At 31.3% G+C, this 19,711-nt stretch overlaps 1 protein-coding gene across 1 annotated transcript in view; it reads right to left on the bottom strand.

Moving 5' to 3' along the window:
- The window catches only part of LOC143074898 (cell death protein 3-like), a 137,308-nt gene extending 117,872 nt beyond the window's left edge, over positions 1-19,436 (bottom strand). The window contains exons 1-4 of the mRNA XM_076250112.1: positions 19,338-19,436; positions 17,702-17,782; positions 16,098-16,151; positions 14,322-14,405 (exon numbers count right to left, since the gene is read on the bottom strand). Of these exons, the coding sequence (XP_076106227.1) occupies positions 14,322-14,405; positions 16,098-16,151; positions 17,702-17,782; positions 19,338-19,368 (250 nt within the window). The 5' untranslated portion in view covers positions 19,369-19,436. The remainder of the gene's footprint in view (positions 1-14,321; positions 14,406-16,097; positions 16,152-17,701; positions 17,783-19,337) is intronic.
- Between the last annotated feature and the right edge of the window lie 275 nt (positions 19,437-19,711).

The following is a 19,711-nucleotide window of genomic DNA, read 5'->3' as shown; positions in this document are numbered from 1 at the left end:
GGTTAAAAATTGTCTATAAAGGGCAATAACTCCTAAAATGGTCAACTGACCACTTTGGTCATTTGACTTATTTGTAGATCTTACTTTGCTGAACATTATTGCTGTTTACAGTTTATCTCTATCTATAATAATATTCAAGATAATAACCAAAAACAGCAAAATTTCCTTAAAATTACCATTTCAGGGGCAGCAATCCAACAACGGAATGTCCGATTCATCTGAAAATTTCAGGGCAGATAGATCTTGACCTGATGAACAATATTACACCGTCAGATTTGCTCTAAATGTTTTGGTTTTTGAGTTATATGCCTAAAACTGCATTTTATCCCTATGTTCTATTTTTAGCCATGGCGGCCATCTTGGCTGGTTGGCCGGGTCAACGGACACATTTTTTAAACTAGATACCCCAATGATGATTATGGCCAAGATTGGTTAAATTTGGCCCAGTAGTTTCAGAGGAGAATATTTTTCTAAAAGATTACTAAGATTTACGAAAAATGGTTAAAAATTGACTATAAAGGGCAATAACTCCTAAAATGGTCAACTGACCACTTTGGTCATGTTGACTTATTTGTAGATCTTATTTTGCTGAACATTATTGATGTTTACAGTTTATCTCTATCTATAATAATATTCAAGATAATAACCAAAAACAGCAAAATTTCCTTAAAATTACCATTTCAGGGGCAGCAACCCAACAACGGAATGTCCGATTCATCTGAAAATTTCAAGGCAGATAGATCCTGACCTGATGAACAAATTACACCTGTCAGATTTGCTCTAAATGCTTTGGTTTTTGAGTTATTAGCCAAAAACTGCATTTTATCCCTATGTTCTTTTTTTAGCCATGGCGGCCATCTTGGCTGATTGGCCGGGTCACCGGACACATTTTTTAAACTAGATACCCCAATGATGATTATGGCCAAGTTTAGTTAAATTTGGCCCAGTAGTTTCAGAGGAGAAGATTTTTCTAAAAGATTACTAAGATTTACGAAAAATGGTTAAAAATTGACTATAAAGGGCTATAACTCCTGACATGGTCAACTGACCACTTTGGTCATTTGACTTATTTGTAGATCTTACTTTGCTGAACATTATTGCTGTTTACAGTTTATCTCTATCTATAATAATATTCAAGATAATAACCAAAAACAGCAAAATTTCCTTAAAATTACCATTTCAGGGGCAGCAACCCAACAACGGAATGTCCGATTCATCTGAAAATTGCAGGGCAGATAGATCTTGACCTGATGAACAATATTACCCCGTCAGATTTGCTCTAAATGTTTTGGTTTTTGAGTTATAAGCCAAAAACTGCATTTTATCCCTATGTTCTATTTTTAGCCATGGCGGCCATCTTGGCTGGTTGGCCGGGTCAACGGACACATTTTTTAAACTAGATACCCCAATGATGATTATGGCCAAGTTTGGTTAAATTTGGCCCAGTAGTTTCAGAGGAGAATATTTTTCTAAACGATTACTAAGATTTACGAAAAATGGTTAAAAATTGACTATAAAGGGCAATAACTCCTAAAATGGTCAACTGACCACTTTGGTTATGTAGACTTATTTGTAGATCTTACTTTGCTGAACATTATTGATGTTTACAGTTTATCTCTATCTATAATAATATTCAAGATAATAACCAAAAACAGCAAAATTTCCTTAAAATTACCATTTCAGGGGCAGCAACCCAACAACGGAATGTCCGATTCATCTGAAAATATCAGGGCAGATAGATCTTGACCTGATGAACAATATTACACCTGTCAGATTTGCTCTAAATGCTTTGGTTTTTGAGTTATAAGCCAAAAACTGCATTTTATCCCTATGTTCTATTTTTAGCCATGGCGGCCATCTTGGCTGGTTGGAGGGGTCACCGGACACATTTTTTAAACAAGATACCCCAATAATGATTGTGGCCAGGTTTGGTTTAATTTGGCCAAGTAGTTTCAGAGGAGAAGATTTTTGTAAAAGTTAACGACGACGGCCGCCGACGGACGACGGACGCCGACGGCCGACGGACGACGGACGCAAAGTGATGAGAAAAGCTCACTTGGCCCTTCGGGCCAGGTGAGCTAAAAATGACTGCCGTTACCATGGAAACGGAACAAATGTGAAAAAATCCTCTTTTTGGTTTTGGTGGATTTTTTTAATATGCTTAACATCAGAATCATTATATTTTAATACAATTAGGTGCCAGCCATATACTGATTTTGGATGATAAAGGCAATCATTGGAACTACTATCACTGCATGAAATGATACGTTTACAAAATGTAATCTCATATTAAATTTCTAGTTTTAAATTTAACTTTTGATTTACGAAGATTTATTTAAGTAGTTTATGAAAATTTAATGCTTTTGTTAAATTTCAAATTTTCATGAGTTTAATTCCGATACACGGGTTATTAAATTTGTTAATTATTTGAAAAATAATACCAATTTAAATTTGTTATCTAAAAGATTTAAGTCTAGTTTATCCTCATTAAACTTTTAGTTTACAGATAGGTTTACATTTTAACAAAACTACTAATATAAGACAATTTAATTGAATTTAAATTGGGTTAAGTAACAAGATTATACGAATGTATTTTTTCCTTTAATTTGAAATTTAATGCCAGTTTTCGTAACGTTTTTATATCTTGTTTTATTACACAGGACTACTTCTCCTTCTTCTTCTTTGTGTCAACAAGGCTTCAATACTGATAATACATGTTGTACAAAGTAAAACCGAGCGTTATAAAGAAGAAGAAAAAGACAACATTACAATCTGGCTTATTAAAATTGTCCAAACTGAAAAAAAAAAATAGAAAGTTTCGTTGCAAATATATCAACAACTTACGTAAGGAAATATTCAAATTTTGAATATCCCAAAACTTTTCACAATTACAACCAATTAGGGGTATAGTTAAACCAAGATAAAGGTCGTTCTCGGATTTCCATAGATATTTCTGGTTATTTTTCTCAATAACAGAAAATACAAAACTGACACAGCAAATGACAAGAGCTTAAATAATTGCTTAATTTCATCGTTTGTTTTTATCAGTTTTTTTTTTTTTAGAAATTATTGAGTTCTGATAAGTTTCAACAAATAAATTTATTGAATTACATATGTACAATTCAATACACAAATAAAATATTTTTTGAAAACAAGCAGTTTTGATTATCTCCCTTATAATAAACTAAATATATTTTGACATTTATGACATTTTAATTACAATTGATAATATTTATAATAATCATATATATATATATACTATTTTCCCTCAACAGTGTACTGTGTCTCAGGTATTTTGTAAATATCGTTTTACTTTAGTAATATTTATAATGGGATACACTCTTTTTGTCAACAATATCTGTTTCAGAGGAAAATATTTGTTTTTAGATTAAGTTATCCCCCCTAACATTGCATTGGTAAAGCTTAAAAATACATATGAAATCTGTCTTCCTCTTCATATTTAATACAAGTTTAAGAATGGATGGATAATTCTTTATAAATTTAATAAAATTTGCCGAACACTAGTATAAAAGGACACAATAAAAAAAGTGAGAGCTGTTTTAAGCGCAAATTTTTGAATATCCACGAAGTAAACGGGATTTTTCTGTAATCCGGTTGTAGTTGCTCCTGACTCTTTCGTAATTCATATTACGCGTTTGTACAACATAGTTCGCGATTCCGTAAGGTCTAGTTATGAGGGCGCATTATCCAGACGGGTTAAAATACAAACATAGTTTACACAAATATGCATACAACTATGACGATGTGGTATGTTACGGATGGATAACCAAGCAATAACGAAGCCGTACAGAAACATACATGTATATAGATACATTCTTTTTTGTGTTAACATGATATATACCCTTGTATATTTCCAGACATTTATATACAAAAATGGAGACCCATATCTATTATAATGATTTAATATGCGCTACATTGTCATTACCTCTTAAAACAGCTTATAGACACTTGGGAATTCATACAGTCTATTTGTGATGTCAATTGGGTGCACATTTCAAAATAATGCGGAATATATTGTGGTTTTAACCGCAACAAAATAAATACTAACATCAGACACTTAATCAGAAATAACCTGCTGGTAATCTGTGAGGAAGGTATTGGTCTGTGTAAGATTTTTCCATACTTTACAAAATTTTATAATTTCAAACATTATAAAAAAAGTATTGATCGTTGACCCTTTTTTGAAGCTTGAGTTTGCAAAAAAATATCAGATGAAAGGATAGCTTGTAAAATATGTTTCGGAAAGCAAAAACGAAACAATACATAGTCACCTTTCTCATTTTCATAATAAAGTATAAGATGCGGCCGTTTAAGACCAACTAATAACTTCTATTACAATTGCGCAAAACTTTTTATAGTCAGCTATAAAAACCCAAAATGACAAATGTAAAACAATTCAAACGAGAAAACTAACGGTCTGATTTATGTACAAAATGTGAAAATTCCTTCATAACATGAATTTTCTTAATTATTTGCCTTGTATAGAACAATCCCGATTTAAAAATTGTAATCAATGAAAAGCATTTTCTTTTTAAAAAATAATTTGGACCCCAACCAACTCTAATCATTGAAAATTGGCAACGGCAGCATAAGAGCACGTATTTCTTTTTCAAACTTGATGCACTTTTTATGAAGTTTTTTTTGGAGATTTTTGAAAATATGCTATTTTTAACTTTTTCATAAAATCGGGATTGATGTTAAGATTGTGGACTTACTTAAATACGTTAAAATAAATGATATGAATTGTAAGTCACTGTTTAAGAAAAAATAAATAAAACCAAATTATGGGACTAATATATTGAGTTATAATAATAGTCCTAGTATTAAAGTGTTGATAAAAAAAGATTATGAAAAGAAAAATAGCTGGCGATATACTACCTACATCTTTCACATAATCAAAGACAAATCAAGAAGCATTTGAGCATTAACGTAAATTGAGGGAGCGAAATTACCAAATTACAACAAACATATATAAACGTGTAATTGGGGAAAAGAGACAGAAACAAGACACGAAATATTTACAATTTTACTAGCAAAGATAGGAGACGTCCTCTGGCAGAGAGAACATTACGGTGACCCATAGTTGTTAATGTCTGTGTCATTTTGGTCTTTTGTGGATAGTTGTCTCATTGGCAATCATACCACATCTTCTTTTTTTATATTGCTTAATGTTAAGGTTATAAGCAAAGACAGCCAATGTGTTATGTTAACTTGTAAGCACGCTCGTCCTAAGAGTAAAGGGGTAAGCCTCAGATTTGTCCTACATTTGTTTCACTCATAGTATCAAACTAAGTTTTAAAGTTTTAAAACATTTCGAAGAAAAAAAACGCCAAAATATATACAAAACAGACTTTTTATTTCATTTTGTAACATAAATTAGGCAGTTAGTTTTCTCGTCTGAATTGTTTTACATTGTCATTTCGGGGCCTTTTATAGCAGAATATGCAGTATGGGCTTTGCTTATTGTTGAAGGCCATACAGTGACCTATAGTTGTTTATTTCTGTGTCAATTTGGTCTCTTGTGCTCTGTACTTTAAACGGCAATTTCACATGAGTGGTATATAAGGTCAACGTTTGAAACTTTTCGTGGAACAACGACAAAAATCGACGTTTTATTAGGAACGTTTTATTTGTGCACATTTACAACGCTCCAGTCTTATTTTTATCAGTTAACTGCATAACTTCAAATTAACATGTCATTTAGATTAACCCCATGCAGGTAGGTACACAGCTTCATTCAATGAACATGATCAGAGATAAAAATAGATGTTAATTCTGACTCAGATTTTTTCTTTACAATACAACCTATAAAAGAAAAAAAAAGGGGGTGGGTTATAAGATGAAAACTTATCTGTAATTTTAAATAAACTGATGTGTTCAATTTTAAAGGGTGAATGTGAATATAAAACTTATAATATATGTCCAACAAGAATGTGTCCCTAGTACACGGATGCCCCACTCCCACTTTCATTTTTCTATGTTCAGTGGACAACGAAATGGGACTCAGAACTCAAATTTGGCATTAAAATTAGAAAGAACATATCATAAGGAACATATGTACTTAGTTTCAAGTTGATTGGACTTGAACTTTATCAAAAATTACCTCGACCAAAAACTTTAACCTGAAGCGGGACAGACGGAATAACGAACGAACGAACGGACACACAGACCAGAAAACATAATGCCCTCTACTATTGTAGGTGGGGCATAAAAATGGAATCCGTTGTTTAATTTTCTGCAAGAAGGTAACACCTCCCGAAACAAAAGCTTATTTTTATAAGCTAGAGTTAGAGGAGGTGATAAGGTCTCTGTACAATGCTAGGCGGTGTTGTCGTAGAAGTTAGAAACAAAGTACAGGTTCCAGCTCCGGTGCCAGGGAGGAATTTACGAATCAAATCTACTCTAACATCGTTAGGTTGATTTTTTAGGCACTTTCTACATATTCTAAGGCCTGGCATTTCTTAATCATAAGAAATCCGATGGACAAGGTATAATTTGCAGTTGTCACTACACACAGGCAGACATATATATATGTTATATGTTTATTAACAGTGATTGTACGGTTCTTAAAATAGATTAGCATCCTGTAATTATACTGAAGAGATGAGTAGATGATCATTTCTGTACACTTAAAATAAATACTTCGTGTATTGTTTCAAATCGGCGGAAATGTCATACGCTCATCATCAGCAATACATAGTTCGGACGACACATGGACGAGTTTGAAAAATTAATCTGGTCCGATCAGCTTTTTAACAAAATGTGTTATAGCTTCAGTCATCTGGATTAGGAATAAACATCGGTGATAATTATTCTTAAGATAGGAATTTCAATAAAGATTGATTAAAGACACATTGAAACTTATATAACAGTAAGGAGATGTTTGATGCTTTTGATGAGTTCAAATGAATTAAACGTAATCAATTTGTTGTAGGCAGTTTGATTAAGAGATTTGAAGGTTCATGTAACTTTTCCGTATATTATGGTTAATTCATGGTTTTCATCTGTATATATTTTTTTGTAAATGAGAAAATTACCATTTTAACAAATCGCTTATTCAGAGACGGGTCCGGATTTTTCAGAATAAAAGGAGAGCGCCTTTTTTTAAATCTGTTAAAGAGGGCGGACCCATTTTACCCTAAAATCCCACTGTTTTTTTTTTAATCCGAGTTAAGGGACCCCATGATACGCCTATGCTATATACGAAAACAACTGTACAAGGTACCAATACTTAATTATTCGTTATTTATAGCGATTTCAATTTCGTTTGTTGATAGTAATGCAAGGGATATAATCCAAATTATACATCATGTGGTATTCATTTAAATTTTTAGTTCACCATCTTCTGAGTTTAACATTTAAGGTATACTGTACATATGTGTCTTTTTTTCAGAAACTTATCAACCGAAGAAGAACCCTAAAAGAAAGAAAAAATAATCCAAAGGAGGAGGAAAGGTTCGTGAAAGAATTGGAGATTCAAACCATGTCCTCAGATGATTCCGAGGACGATTCTATCTTCGTTACACGTCCTCTGTTGTGGGTGTCGACAGAGTTTAAACAGCTGATACAGCGTATGGATAGAAAATACGATCGTACGTTAAATGCTCAGGGGAAGAGATTAAAATCCAAAAGAACAGTCGGGGAGCCATCAGATAGACCGTGTCCCAAAAAGCCCAAGGGACTGGAGTGGATGTTTGGCTAAGGTGATATGGAGTTTTGACCATCAGTCATTTCAGATACATGTACATGTACTAATAAACATTTTGGCATACCTATATGGTATTGTTTAACTTATTACGACGAATTAATTTGAACTTATGTTGCCGTCTCGTTTTATTTTGTTAAATTGTGTTTATATTCAGTTTCAGCTAAACATGTAAAGAACCACGGGTCATTCTCCCTTAACTTAAACCATTTGATATGCTTGGTGGGACAGGGAAGCGGCGGATTGACACGCACGCGCCGCACACAAACATATTTTCACTTTTGTACACAATTGTTTATTTTTTGTAAACTTTTGTTCGCTTATTCTTTCAATAATGTACATGTTTATTTTTAAATGAAATGTAGCATGTGTATGTCATTTATTATGATTTGTTATTCATTTGTTTTGTCTTATTATGTTTGTCCACTAAAACTATTAATCAATTCACAAAATTCTTTACATTTATTTTTGTGGTTTTTATAAATAGATTTGCTTATCCTGGATGCCCCTTCTCACGAGGAACAGGGTATGGCGAATAATGAACATATATGTACAAGTCATCAATACGCTGACTTCTCGAAAAAAAGAAATCCTAAATTTAATGTAAAAAATGAATATAGAAGTATAATGAACACGTTTTTAGTTTGTCTAGATTTTTATTTATCAAAATAAGGTTTGATCAGAATGTGAGGCCGAATGTGTAACACTTCTTCAAACATGTAGCTATTTGAATGTGCATAATAAAGAATATGACCACATAAAATGTATTTACTTTATTATTTATACTTGCAAATAACTTGTTTCCCGGGGCTTCTAGTGTAAATAAGAAAATAATTTAAGAGTTTTATATTGCAAAATGTACTTTTTGAGTATCGGGACTATGACACAGATGTGCTGCTCGATTTAGGTGTTTATCGTTGCAATTTCGTGATTCTAATTGTTTGATGTAAAAATATTCTCAGGGCAGTCTTTTCTAAGATTCATAGTCCAGAGTCTTCTGATTACTGGTTGATCGAATTACCTTTTGCTGAGTCAAAGTGCCGTTGTCCTTTTTAACGTTTTTTAGCGTTTAGAATATTAGAAGCAAAATGCAGTTCTTTTTTTTCTTTTTTACCTCATTACGGAACAAAAAACGATAAATGACATAAAGGCATGTAGCAAGTCAAGATACACCCGAAGCTTGAAAATTTTACAGCCATATGGTACAGCAAATTTGTGCATAAGGTTATGGCCTAAGTCTCACCTAACCATCTTTATAAAGATACAAACACTCTTGTTAATTGTGAATCTTGTAGATTTGTAAATCATCAAACTATCAACATATTTGCACATATCCTTTCCCTTTTTTAACGCTTATAACATTTGAAAAAAAACCCAAAACGAACAAACAAACAAACAAACAAACAAACAAACAAACAAAAAAAGGAAGAAAGAAGTTACTTAGAACATTTGGAACAGTTTATTGCGGGTAATAAATTGATATTAAATATTAAATTTAATGGCAATTACATATGAATAATTTTCAAATTTACGAAAATTTAACAATATTTAATTTAGTATATAAAAAGTTTATTTTAATTATTGCATTTGTAAACTTTAAATTCAATTCACAGTAAATGGTTTAAATCAGAAAAATAAAGACATTTGTTCTGCTTTAAATTTCTAATTTTATTAAATTTACTTAAATTTTCCCTAATTTAAATTTCTCATTTATCTAGGTTTACTGTAATTTAAAAGAAAATAAATTTTAGATTTAAACAACTTTAAAAGTATATGTAAATTGGGTTTATTCTTAAAAGTTTATTGGTTATATTAAACTTAAAGTAAATACGGTGTAAATGAGATATTTTCAAATGGATTATACGTGTGTAATGATAAATTTTGAAATTTTAAATATATATTAGCTTTTATATGGATATAATTTTCTAATAAATGCATCATTTAATGCAGTGTATGTTGCCATACACCAAAAATTTCAAAAATATCAAAATGCTTCAAATTTAACGAAACTTCACAGTACCAATGAGCAACATGATGTGGAATTGGCGTTGGAATTTCGAAAATGGCTGCCGTTACCATGGAAACAATGCAAAAATGGTCAAATTGCTCCAAAAACACCTAAAAGTGGCATTTATTTTCTTAAAATAGTAGGTCAAATCCATTTAAACTTTGATGGTATGGTCCCTCCCATGTTCCAATGTGGCATTTGTCATAATATTTTGGGAATGGTCTCTATTACCATAAGGAACCATCACAAATGTAAAAAAAATCAAAAATTTCAAAATGCTTCAAAATTGATGAAACTTAAAATCATTGTTGACTAGCAAGTCTGGATGAGACTTATGACTTTGGAATTTCCAAAACTGCCACTGTTACCATGGAAACTGCAAAAATGTCAAAAATTTCAAAATGCTCCAAAATTGATGAAACTTCATATTATTGTTGACTGGCAAGTAAAGATGAGACTATCGTATAGTTCATGCCTTTATAAATTTCATCCTGCTAAGACGAATATTTTTTGTGTAAGATTATCTCCCCTATAACTGTCTTCCTTTTGACTACATCTCGTAACAGTAAAAGAAAGCGACCAAATTTGACCGTATCGATATAAACACTCCAAACGAGAGTAATTTCCCCTTATGTATTTGATATAATTGATATGCAATTCTATCTTGTAAACAATAAGTGATAAAGACGTAGGGTATTTTGATGTAAGGTCCTTGATCCAAAATCAGAAAATTATGTCAAGGTCTGATGTCAGATGTCAAGGTCATATTTCCTATTTTGATTTTCAAATTGGCTTAGTGTCAATTATTTCCTAAAATCATATAAGCAATCGACATTTTTTTACTACAATGTAAGTTGCAACATGTAACATATAAGTTTTGGTTGTAAGGGTACGCTTACATTAAACTGGAGTTTTCTCCCATTTAATATAAAAATTAGGCATATAGTGATACAAATTATTAACCATATAATTAGGAGCTATGGTGTTTTGAATTAAACCTTTGTTTTATGACCTTGAAATTGAAATCAAGGTCATAGCTAAAATTGATGTTATAGACTTTTACTTTTGCTTTTACCTCATATGTATACAAACATAAACTAAAAGAACTAGCCAAGGAATTTGTTTTTGTCCCGGCAGATAAAGCTGCTAATAATATTATTATTGTTTGACGTAAATTTTACATTGAGTTTCTGAAAAAGGAAATCACCAATTCACCAACATTCCAACTTACTCCATTTTCAGAAAACGAAATCTGTAACAAACATAAACTTTTAGGCACCGCTTTACAAGCAGAGCCAAATACAATGAAAGTCCCAACTATGTATTGGCTTCCGAAGCTACACAAAACCCCTTACAAATATAGATTTATTTCGTCTTCAAGCCATTGTTCAACTACTAAATTGTCTATTCTTCTTACCAGCACACTTGGTACAATTAAAAACCTGATAATAAATTGTTCAAATAAGGCCTTCGAAAATAGTGGAATAAATTACTTTTGGAGTGTCAAGAACTCGTTGGAAGTACTTGATAAATTGCATGCTTATATTGGTGATTTTGAATCTGTTCAGAGTTTTGATTTTTCTACCCTGTATACCACATTGCCTCACATTCTCATTAAGAAAAAATTCACACACCTAATTAAATGGGCATTCAAAAAATCAGAATGTGAATATATATGTTCAAACTCTTTTAGGTCATTTTTTAGTAGCAATAAACAAAAAAAAACTATGTTAATTGGACATGCTCTGATACTATATATGCCCTTGAATTTTTACTAGATAACATTTTTGTTCGCTTTGGGGATTCCGTATATCGTCAGATTATCGGAATTCCAATGGGGACTAACTGTGCACCACTTATTGCGGACCTGTTTTTGTATTGTTATGAGTTACAATTTATGACAAAAATAAGCAAAGACCCATCGAAACAACATCTGATAAGCAAATTTAATAATACTTTTAGATATTTGGATGATATTTTGGCTCTCAATAATGACGACTTCAGTATGTATATTAATGAAATTTATCCTGTTGAACTTACTTTAAATAAAGCTAATACTAACAATGACCACTGCCCTTTTCTCGATCTTGATATATATATCACTAATGGAAAGCTGAATACTAAAATTTATAATAAAAGGGATGATTTTTCATTTCCTATCGTTAATTATCTGATTTTAGATGGTGACGTTCCCTTGTCACCATCTTACGGTGTTTATATATCTCAACTTGTACGATTCGCTCGTGTATGTAACAATGTTTTAGATTTTAACGAGAGAAATTTGTGTATTACTGAAAAATTATTACACAAGGGTTTTCGATATCACAAACTAGTCAAAACATTTACTAAATTTTATCATCGGTATAAAGACATCATTCGTAAATATAGCTCAACATGCAGACTTCTAATACGTTCAGGTATTTCACATCCAATTTTTTATGGTAATATTCTTTATAATGCACAAAGGTGTCAGTATTCACCTCAGAAACTTACAAAACCTTTGAATAGACTTATTAAAAAGGGATATAATTACGATACTGTTGTCAAGTCATTAAAGATTGCATATTTTAATATTGAGTCACTGATAAGGTCTTTGCATCGGAACTAAACACATTTATTCTAAAAACAGTTGTTGGCATGACACGGGTTATGTTCTTCTCATATATGTTATGATGGTATGATACTAAACCCCTAACGGGAAGGATTGTGCCTGATGTTCATATGATGAAATCATAATCTTTCAGTCAGTTTAATTGAAGTCTGGAGCTGGCATGTCAGTTAACTGCTAGTAGTCTGTTGTTATTTATGTATTATTGTCATTTTGTTTATTTTCTTTGGTTACATCTTCTGATCATGCTGATATGAGACTCGGATTTCTCTTGAACTGAATTTTAATGTGCGTATTGTTATGCGTTTACTTTACTACATTGGTTAGAGGTATAGGGGGCGGGTTGAGATCTCACAAACATGTTTAACCCCGCCGCATTTTTGCGCCTGTCCCAAGTCAGGAGCCTCTGGCCTTTGTTAGTCTTGTATTATTTTAATTTTAGTTTTTTGTGTACAATTTGGAAATTAGTATGGCGTTCATTATCACTGGACTAGTATATATTTGTTTAGGGGCCAGCTGAAGGACACCTCCGGGTGTGGTAATTTCTCGCAACATTGAAGACCTGTTGGTGACCCTCTGCTGTTGTTTTTCATTTGGGCGGGTTGTTGTCTCTTTGACACATTCCCCATTTCCATTCTCAATTTTATGATAAAGACATGGGACTTTTTGCATTTACATGCAAGCCACTTGAACATGGAAAATCCAACTGTTTATGACGTGAATAAAACCGTAAATAGCTAGTTTGTACTTTTTACTGTCAAGGTATTTTTAAACACATATTTTTGGAATCAGTATCAGGTAAACTATCAAATAAAAAAGGAAGTGACATATTTCAAACCGGAAGTTACAATTTATCTTCCTTACTTAGGAAAACAAATTGTATAGAAATCATATATTTGTCGATTAAGTGTACATTTAGCTGTCATTCGACTCTAAATATGATATATCTAACTGAGTTTTTTTTTATAATTTTCAATATCAACATGTATATTAATGGGTGGAAAGACCTTTAATTGTTCTTTTTAGAGTTGTTTAATTATGATAATTTTTTTTTCTTTTGCCAAATTTTTGTTCTCTCCAATTTATTACAAATGAGTCATATATTGATATAACTCATCACCAATACATAATTATGGTCTTTTGATATTTCAATGATTGCCTTTTCGCTACATCCTTTTTGAGGAGGCCTGTGCAGTATTGATTGAATAGACAAAATAGAAAATAGTATAATACCCAATACAATTTACCTTTCTTTTCTAATTCACAATTTTACAAATTATTTGACATAAAACAATAGTAGTAACCCATGTATTTATTTAAATCCTACGGAATGTCTACCGAAATTAGTGAAATGCAATGGGGTTTATGATACAATTGGACAATTATAGATTCACAACTTAAAAATTGGCTTCACTTCCTCTTGTATTACTCTCCCTATTGTCAATCTTAAGCATTTTGTTTGTCCTTACATGGTTTTGCTTACCGGAACTGGTTAATTGTTTTTGAAATCTAATTTTCTACAACTCCAAGCGTAACACTGAAATTCTCAACTTCATTGTTCTTTCAAGTAGAAAGTCTAATAATCCCCGAACATTGCATTACCTGACGACAACGAGTGTCCATACTCTTATTAACTCTAATATCAAATGAATGTATAAGTAGCAATTCAAAGTGTATATGTATACATTGTTTACCTTATTTTGGCTAAATCTTTCTTCTTCATAAAACTTATAACACTTATCTGCTGTGTTTAGTTCAGTAAAATGTGTTCTCATTTCGCTGATTTATCATTTTTGCAAACATATTATACAAATCTGTTTAACTTGTATATTGTTCAAATATATAGGAATACATCTTTGATCAGCCAAATGAATATGAGAGTTTAAATTCTTTACCCATTTATTTCAACCATTACAGACACGTGGAACACATTTATAATAAGCGTCACCATTTGTGTTTTTACTTTTAAAAATACGCACCTCGTTTTCCTGATATTTTCAATTCATTGAATATTTGACTAGAAATTTCATAGTTCCGTACTCTATCCACAGAAGATATTGGATCTACAATTAGAAGTTATAATAGTTTGATACTATAGACAAGTAGCTTGTTTGTAATTATTTACTGTCAAAGTATTTTTAAACATATATTTTTGGAATCAATATTAGATAAACTATCAAATAAAACAGGAAGTGACATATTTCAAACCAAAATTTACAATTTATCTCCCGATTTAGGAAAACAAATTGTATAGAAATCATATATTTGTGGATTCAGTATTCCTTTAACTGTCATTCGACTCTGGATATGATAAAATTGATGTTATAGACTTTTACTTTTGTTTTTTCCTAATATGTATACATGATAAAGCCATTGGACGTTTTGCATTTACATGCAAGCCACTTGACCATGGAAAAGCCAACCATAAATGACGTGAACAAAACCGGAAGTAGCTTGTTTGTACTTTTTTACTGTCGAGGTACTTTGAAACATATATTTTTCATTTGTTTTTGGAATCAGTATCAGGTAAACTATCATATAAAATAGAAGTGACATATTTCAAACCAGAAGTTACAATTTATCTCCCCTTTTTAGGAAAGCAAATTGTATAGAAATCATATATTTGTGGGATCAGTGTACCTTAAGCTGTCGTTCGACTCCCGATATGATATATCTAAGTGAGTTTTAATAATTTTCAGTAATACAATGTATGTTTATGGTTGGCAAGACCTTCAATTGATCTCTTACGAATTGTTTTAATTATTATAATTTTTTTTCTTCTGTCACATTTTGCTCTCTCCTCTTTTATTACAAATGAGGCATATATTGTTATAAATCATCACTTATACATAATTAACACCTATGTTCTTTTGATATTTCCATGGTAGCCGTTTCGCTACATCCTTTTTGAGGAAGCCAGTACAGTATTGATAGGTTTTACCAATTGAAATATTTTTTTTCAAATCTTTCCAAAAACTAAGAAAATTGTATAATACCCAATACATTTTTAGCTTTCTTTTCTTATTCACAATTTTACTGATAAACTTTTGCAAATTATTTGACATAAAACAATAGTAGTAACCCATGTATTTATTTAAATCCTACGGAATGTCTACCGAAATTAGTGAAATGCAATGGGGTTTATGATACAATTGGACAATTATAGATTCACAACTTAAAAATTGGCTTCATTCTCTTTTATAACTCCCCTTATTGTCAATCTTAACCATTTTGTTTGTCTTTTTATGGTTTTGCTAACCGGAACTGGTGAATTGCTTATGAAAACCAATTTTCTACGACTCCCCGCGAAACACTGAAATTCTCAACTTCATTGTTCTATCAACTAGAAAGTCTGATTATCCCCGAACATTGCATTAACTGACGACAACGAGTGTGCATACTCTTAATAACTCTAATATCAAATTAATGTATAAGTAGCAATTCAAAGTGTATGTGTATACATTGTTTACCTTATTTAGGCTAAATCTTTCTTCTTTATAAAACTTATAACACTTATATGCTGTGTTTAGTTCAGTAAAATATGTTCTAATTTCGCTGATTTATCATTTTTGCAAACATATTTTACAAATCTGTTAAACAGGTATATTGTTCAAATAAAATAAATAAGAATACATCTTGGACCAGCCAAATGAATATTAGAGTTTAAATTCTTTGCCCATTTGTTTTAACTATTACAGACACGTGGAACACAGCTATAGTAAGCGTCACCATTTGTGTTTTACTTAAATACGCACTTTTTATTCCAAACATGTTCTGACTCCGTACTCTACCCAAAGAAGACATTGGATCTACAATTAGAAGTTATAATAGTTTGATACTATAGACAAGTAGCTTGTTTGTAATTATTTACTGTCAAAGTATTTGTAAACATATATTTTTGGAATCAGTATCAGGTAAACTATCAAATAAAACAGGAAGTGACATATTTTAAACCAGAAGTTACAATGTATCTCCCGATTTAGGAAAACAAATTGTATAGAAATTATATATTTGTGGATTCAGTGTACCTTTAGCTGTCATTCGACTCTGGATATGATAGAATTGATGTTATAGACTTTTACTTTTGCTTTTACCTAATATGTATACATAATAAAGCCATGGGACTTTTTGTATTTATATGCAAGCCACTTGTTCATGTAAAAGCCAACTGTTTATGACGTGAACAAAACCGGAAGTAGCTTGTTTGTACTTTTTTACTGTCGAGGTACTTTGAAACATATATTTTTGGAATTAGTATCAGGTAAACTATCAAATAAAATAGAACTGACATATTCCAAACAGGAAGTTACAATTCATCTCCCTTATTTAGGAAAACACATTGTATAGAAATCATATATTTGTGGGATCAGTGTACCTTTATCTGGCATTCGGCTCCTGATATGATATATCTAAGTGAGTTTTAATAATTTTCAATATCAAAATGTATATTTATGGGTGGAAAGACCTTCAATTGTTCTCCTAAGAATTGTTTTAATTATTATAACTATTTTTTTCTTCTGCAAAACTTGTTCTCTCTCTTTTTATTACAAATGAGGCATATATTGATATAAATCATCACTTATACATTATTAACACCTATGGCCTGTTGATATTTCAATGGAAGTCTTTTCGCTACATCCTTTTTGAGGAAGCCAGTGCAGTATTGATTGGTTTTACCAATTGGAATAATGTTTACAATCTTTTTAAAAAGTAAGACAAATTGTATACTATCCAATACATTTTTACCTTTCTTTAATAATTCACAATTTTACTGATGAATTTTTGCAAATTATTTGACAAGAATAAAAGTGGTAACCCATGTATTTATTTTAATCCTACGGAATGTCTACCGAAATTAGTGACATGCAATGGGGTTTATGAAACAATTGGACAATTATAGATTCACAACTTAAAAATTGGCTTCAATCCCTCTTTTATTACTCTCCTTATTGTCAATCTTAAGCATTTTGTTTGTCTTTACATGATTTTGCTAACCGGAACTGGTTAATTGTTTTTGAACACAAATTTTCTACGACTCCCCGCGTAACAGTGACATTTTCAACTTCATTGTTTTATTAACTAGAAAGTCTTATAATCCCTGAACATTGCATTTACTGAAGACAACGAGTGTACATACTCTTATTAACTCTAATATCAAATCAACGTATAAGTAGCCATTCAAAGTATAAAAATCAGTTTAACAGGTATATTGTTTAAATAAAATAAACAAGAATACATCTTTGACCAGTCAAATGAGTATGATGATTTAGATTCATTACCCATTTGTATCAACCATTACAGACACTTGGCACACAGCCATAGCAATTATCACCATTTGTGTTTTTACTTAAATACGCACCTGGTTTTATAAATTTGTTCCATTCATTAATTTGACCAGAAATGTCATAGGTCCGTACTGCATCATCAGAAGACATGGGATCTACAATTAGAAAATATAATATTTTGATACTATAGACAAGTAGCTTGTTTGTACTTATTTACTGTCAAAGTATTTTTAAACATTCGACTCTGGATATGATATATCTTACTGAATTTTAATTATTTTCAATGTCAAAATGTATATTTTTTAAGAGTGGAAAGACCTTCAATTGTTCTCTTAAGAATTGTTTTTAATTATTATAATTATGTGTTTCTTTTGCCACATATTGTTCTCTCCTCTTATATTACAAATGAGCCATATATTTATTAAAATCATCACCCATACATAATTAACGCCTATGGTCTTTTGATATTTATATGATAGCCTTTTCGCTACATCCTTTTTGAGGAGGTCAGTGCAGTAGTGATTGGTTTTACCAATTGAAATAATGTTTCCAATCTTTCTAAAAACTAAGACAAATTGTATAATACCCAATACAATTTACCTTTCTTTTCTTATTCACAATTTTACTGATGAACTTTTGCAAATTATTTGACATAAAACAATAGTAGTAACTCATGTATTTATTTAAATCCTACGGAATGTCTACCGAAATCAGTGAAATGCAATGGGGTTTATAAGACAATTGGACAATTATAGATTCACAACTTAAAAATTGGCTTCACTTCCACTTTTATAACTCCCCTTATTGATTGTCAAGCTTAAGCATTTTGTTTGTCTTTTCATGGTTTTGCTAACCGTAACTGGTGAATTGTTATGGAAAACCAATTCTCTACGACTCCCCGCTTAACACTGCAATTCTAAACTTCATTATTATATCAACTAAAAAGTCTAATAATACCCGAAATTTGTATTAACTGACGAGTGTCCATACTGTTTTTTAATATGAAACTTAACTGCATTAAAGATATCCGTAATGTTTATGTTTGACAGAATACTTTCGAGCCGTGTAGTTCAAAAAAATACTTTTTTAGTGTGAGAGCATCATTTATATAACGGAACTTGCAATTAAAGGGTTATGGTAGCTTTTTTCATTCTTCTTTGAGTGAAAGAAATTATTAAATGATAGAACCGCAGAATCCAGAGTGGACAAAATAGGAGATAACACGAACAGCTTAAGTATAAAATTGAGAATGGAAATGGGAAATATGTCGAAGAGACATCAACCCGACCATAGAAAAAGTAACAACAGAAGGTTACCAACAAGTCTTCAATGTAGCAAGAAATTCCCGCATCTGGAGGCGTCCTTCAGCTGGCCCATAGACAAATATATACTAGTTTAGTGATAATGAATGTCATCCTAATTTTCAAATTGTACACAAGAAACTAAAATTACAAGACTAAAAAATACAAGACTAACAAAGGCCAGAGGCTCCTGACTTAGGACAGGCGCAAAAATGCGACGGGGTTAAACATATTTATGAGATTATGCATACATCAACTTAACCTCTTGAAGTTGACACATTACTGTCTAAATAATATTTATAGGTATCGACAACATTAAATTTGTCTTAATTTTGTGACAACAGTGTTTTCTTCAACTGAAATCACAATATCTAGTTATGCTATGTTTGCTAACTTTAGATGTTCTTACCTTGCAGTTCAGGAGCCCTGAAAATAAACATTTCTTCTTGTTATTTAACTACCTTGTATTTTTAAAGAAAGATCATTAGAATGAATATTAGAAAAAAAAACCCAGAAGGAGTCGAGTTGAAGACCGCCCTTTGGTCTATATTGGTTTACTTTTACATATTTTGAATTGGAGAGAATATTGTCTCATTGGTACTCATACCACATCTTCCTATATGTATATCAATCTGTATTTTACATATCACATGACCGAGAAATGTCTAAAGTTAGTTTCTGTCACTTTTGCTTTTTATTCCGACACATTCGTTTTTAAAAACTAACACTATTCTTTTGACACATAATTTCGTCTATCGATATGATGAGTGTTTTTCTTTTGCG

This window comes from Mytilus galloprovincialis, chromosome 5, assembly GCF_965363235.1.
Source record: "Mytilus galloprovincialis chromosome 5, xbMytGall1.hap1.1, whole genome shotgun sequence".
Taxonomy (NCBI): domain Eukaryota; kingdom Metazoa; phylum Mollusca; class Bivalvia; order Mytilida; family Mytilidae; genus Mytilus; species Mytilus galloprovincialis.
Note: the sequence above shows the minus strand (reverse complement) of the source record. Positions and strands in the feature narration are given on the sequence as shown.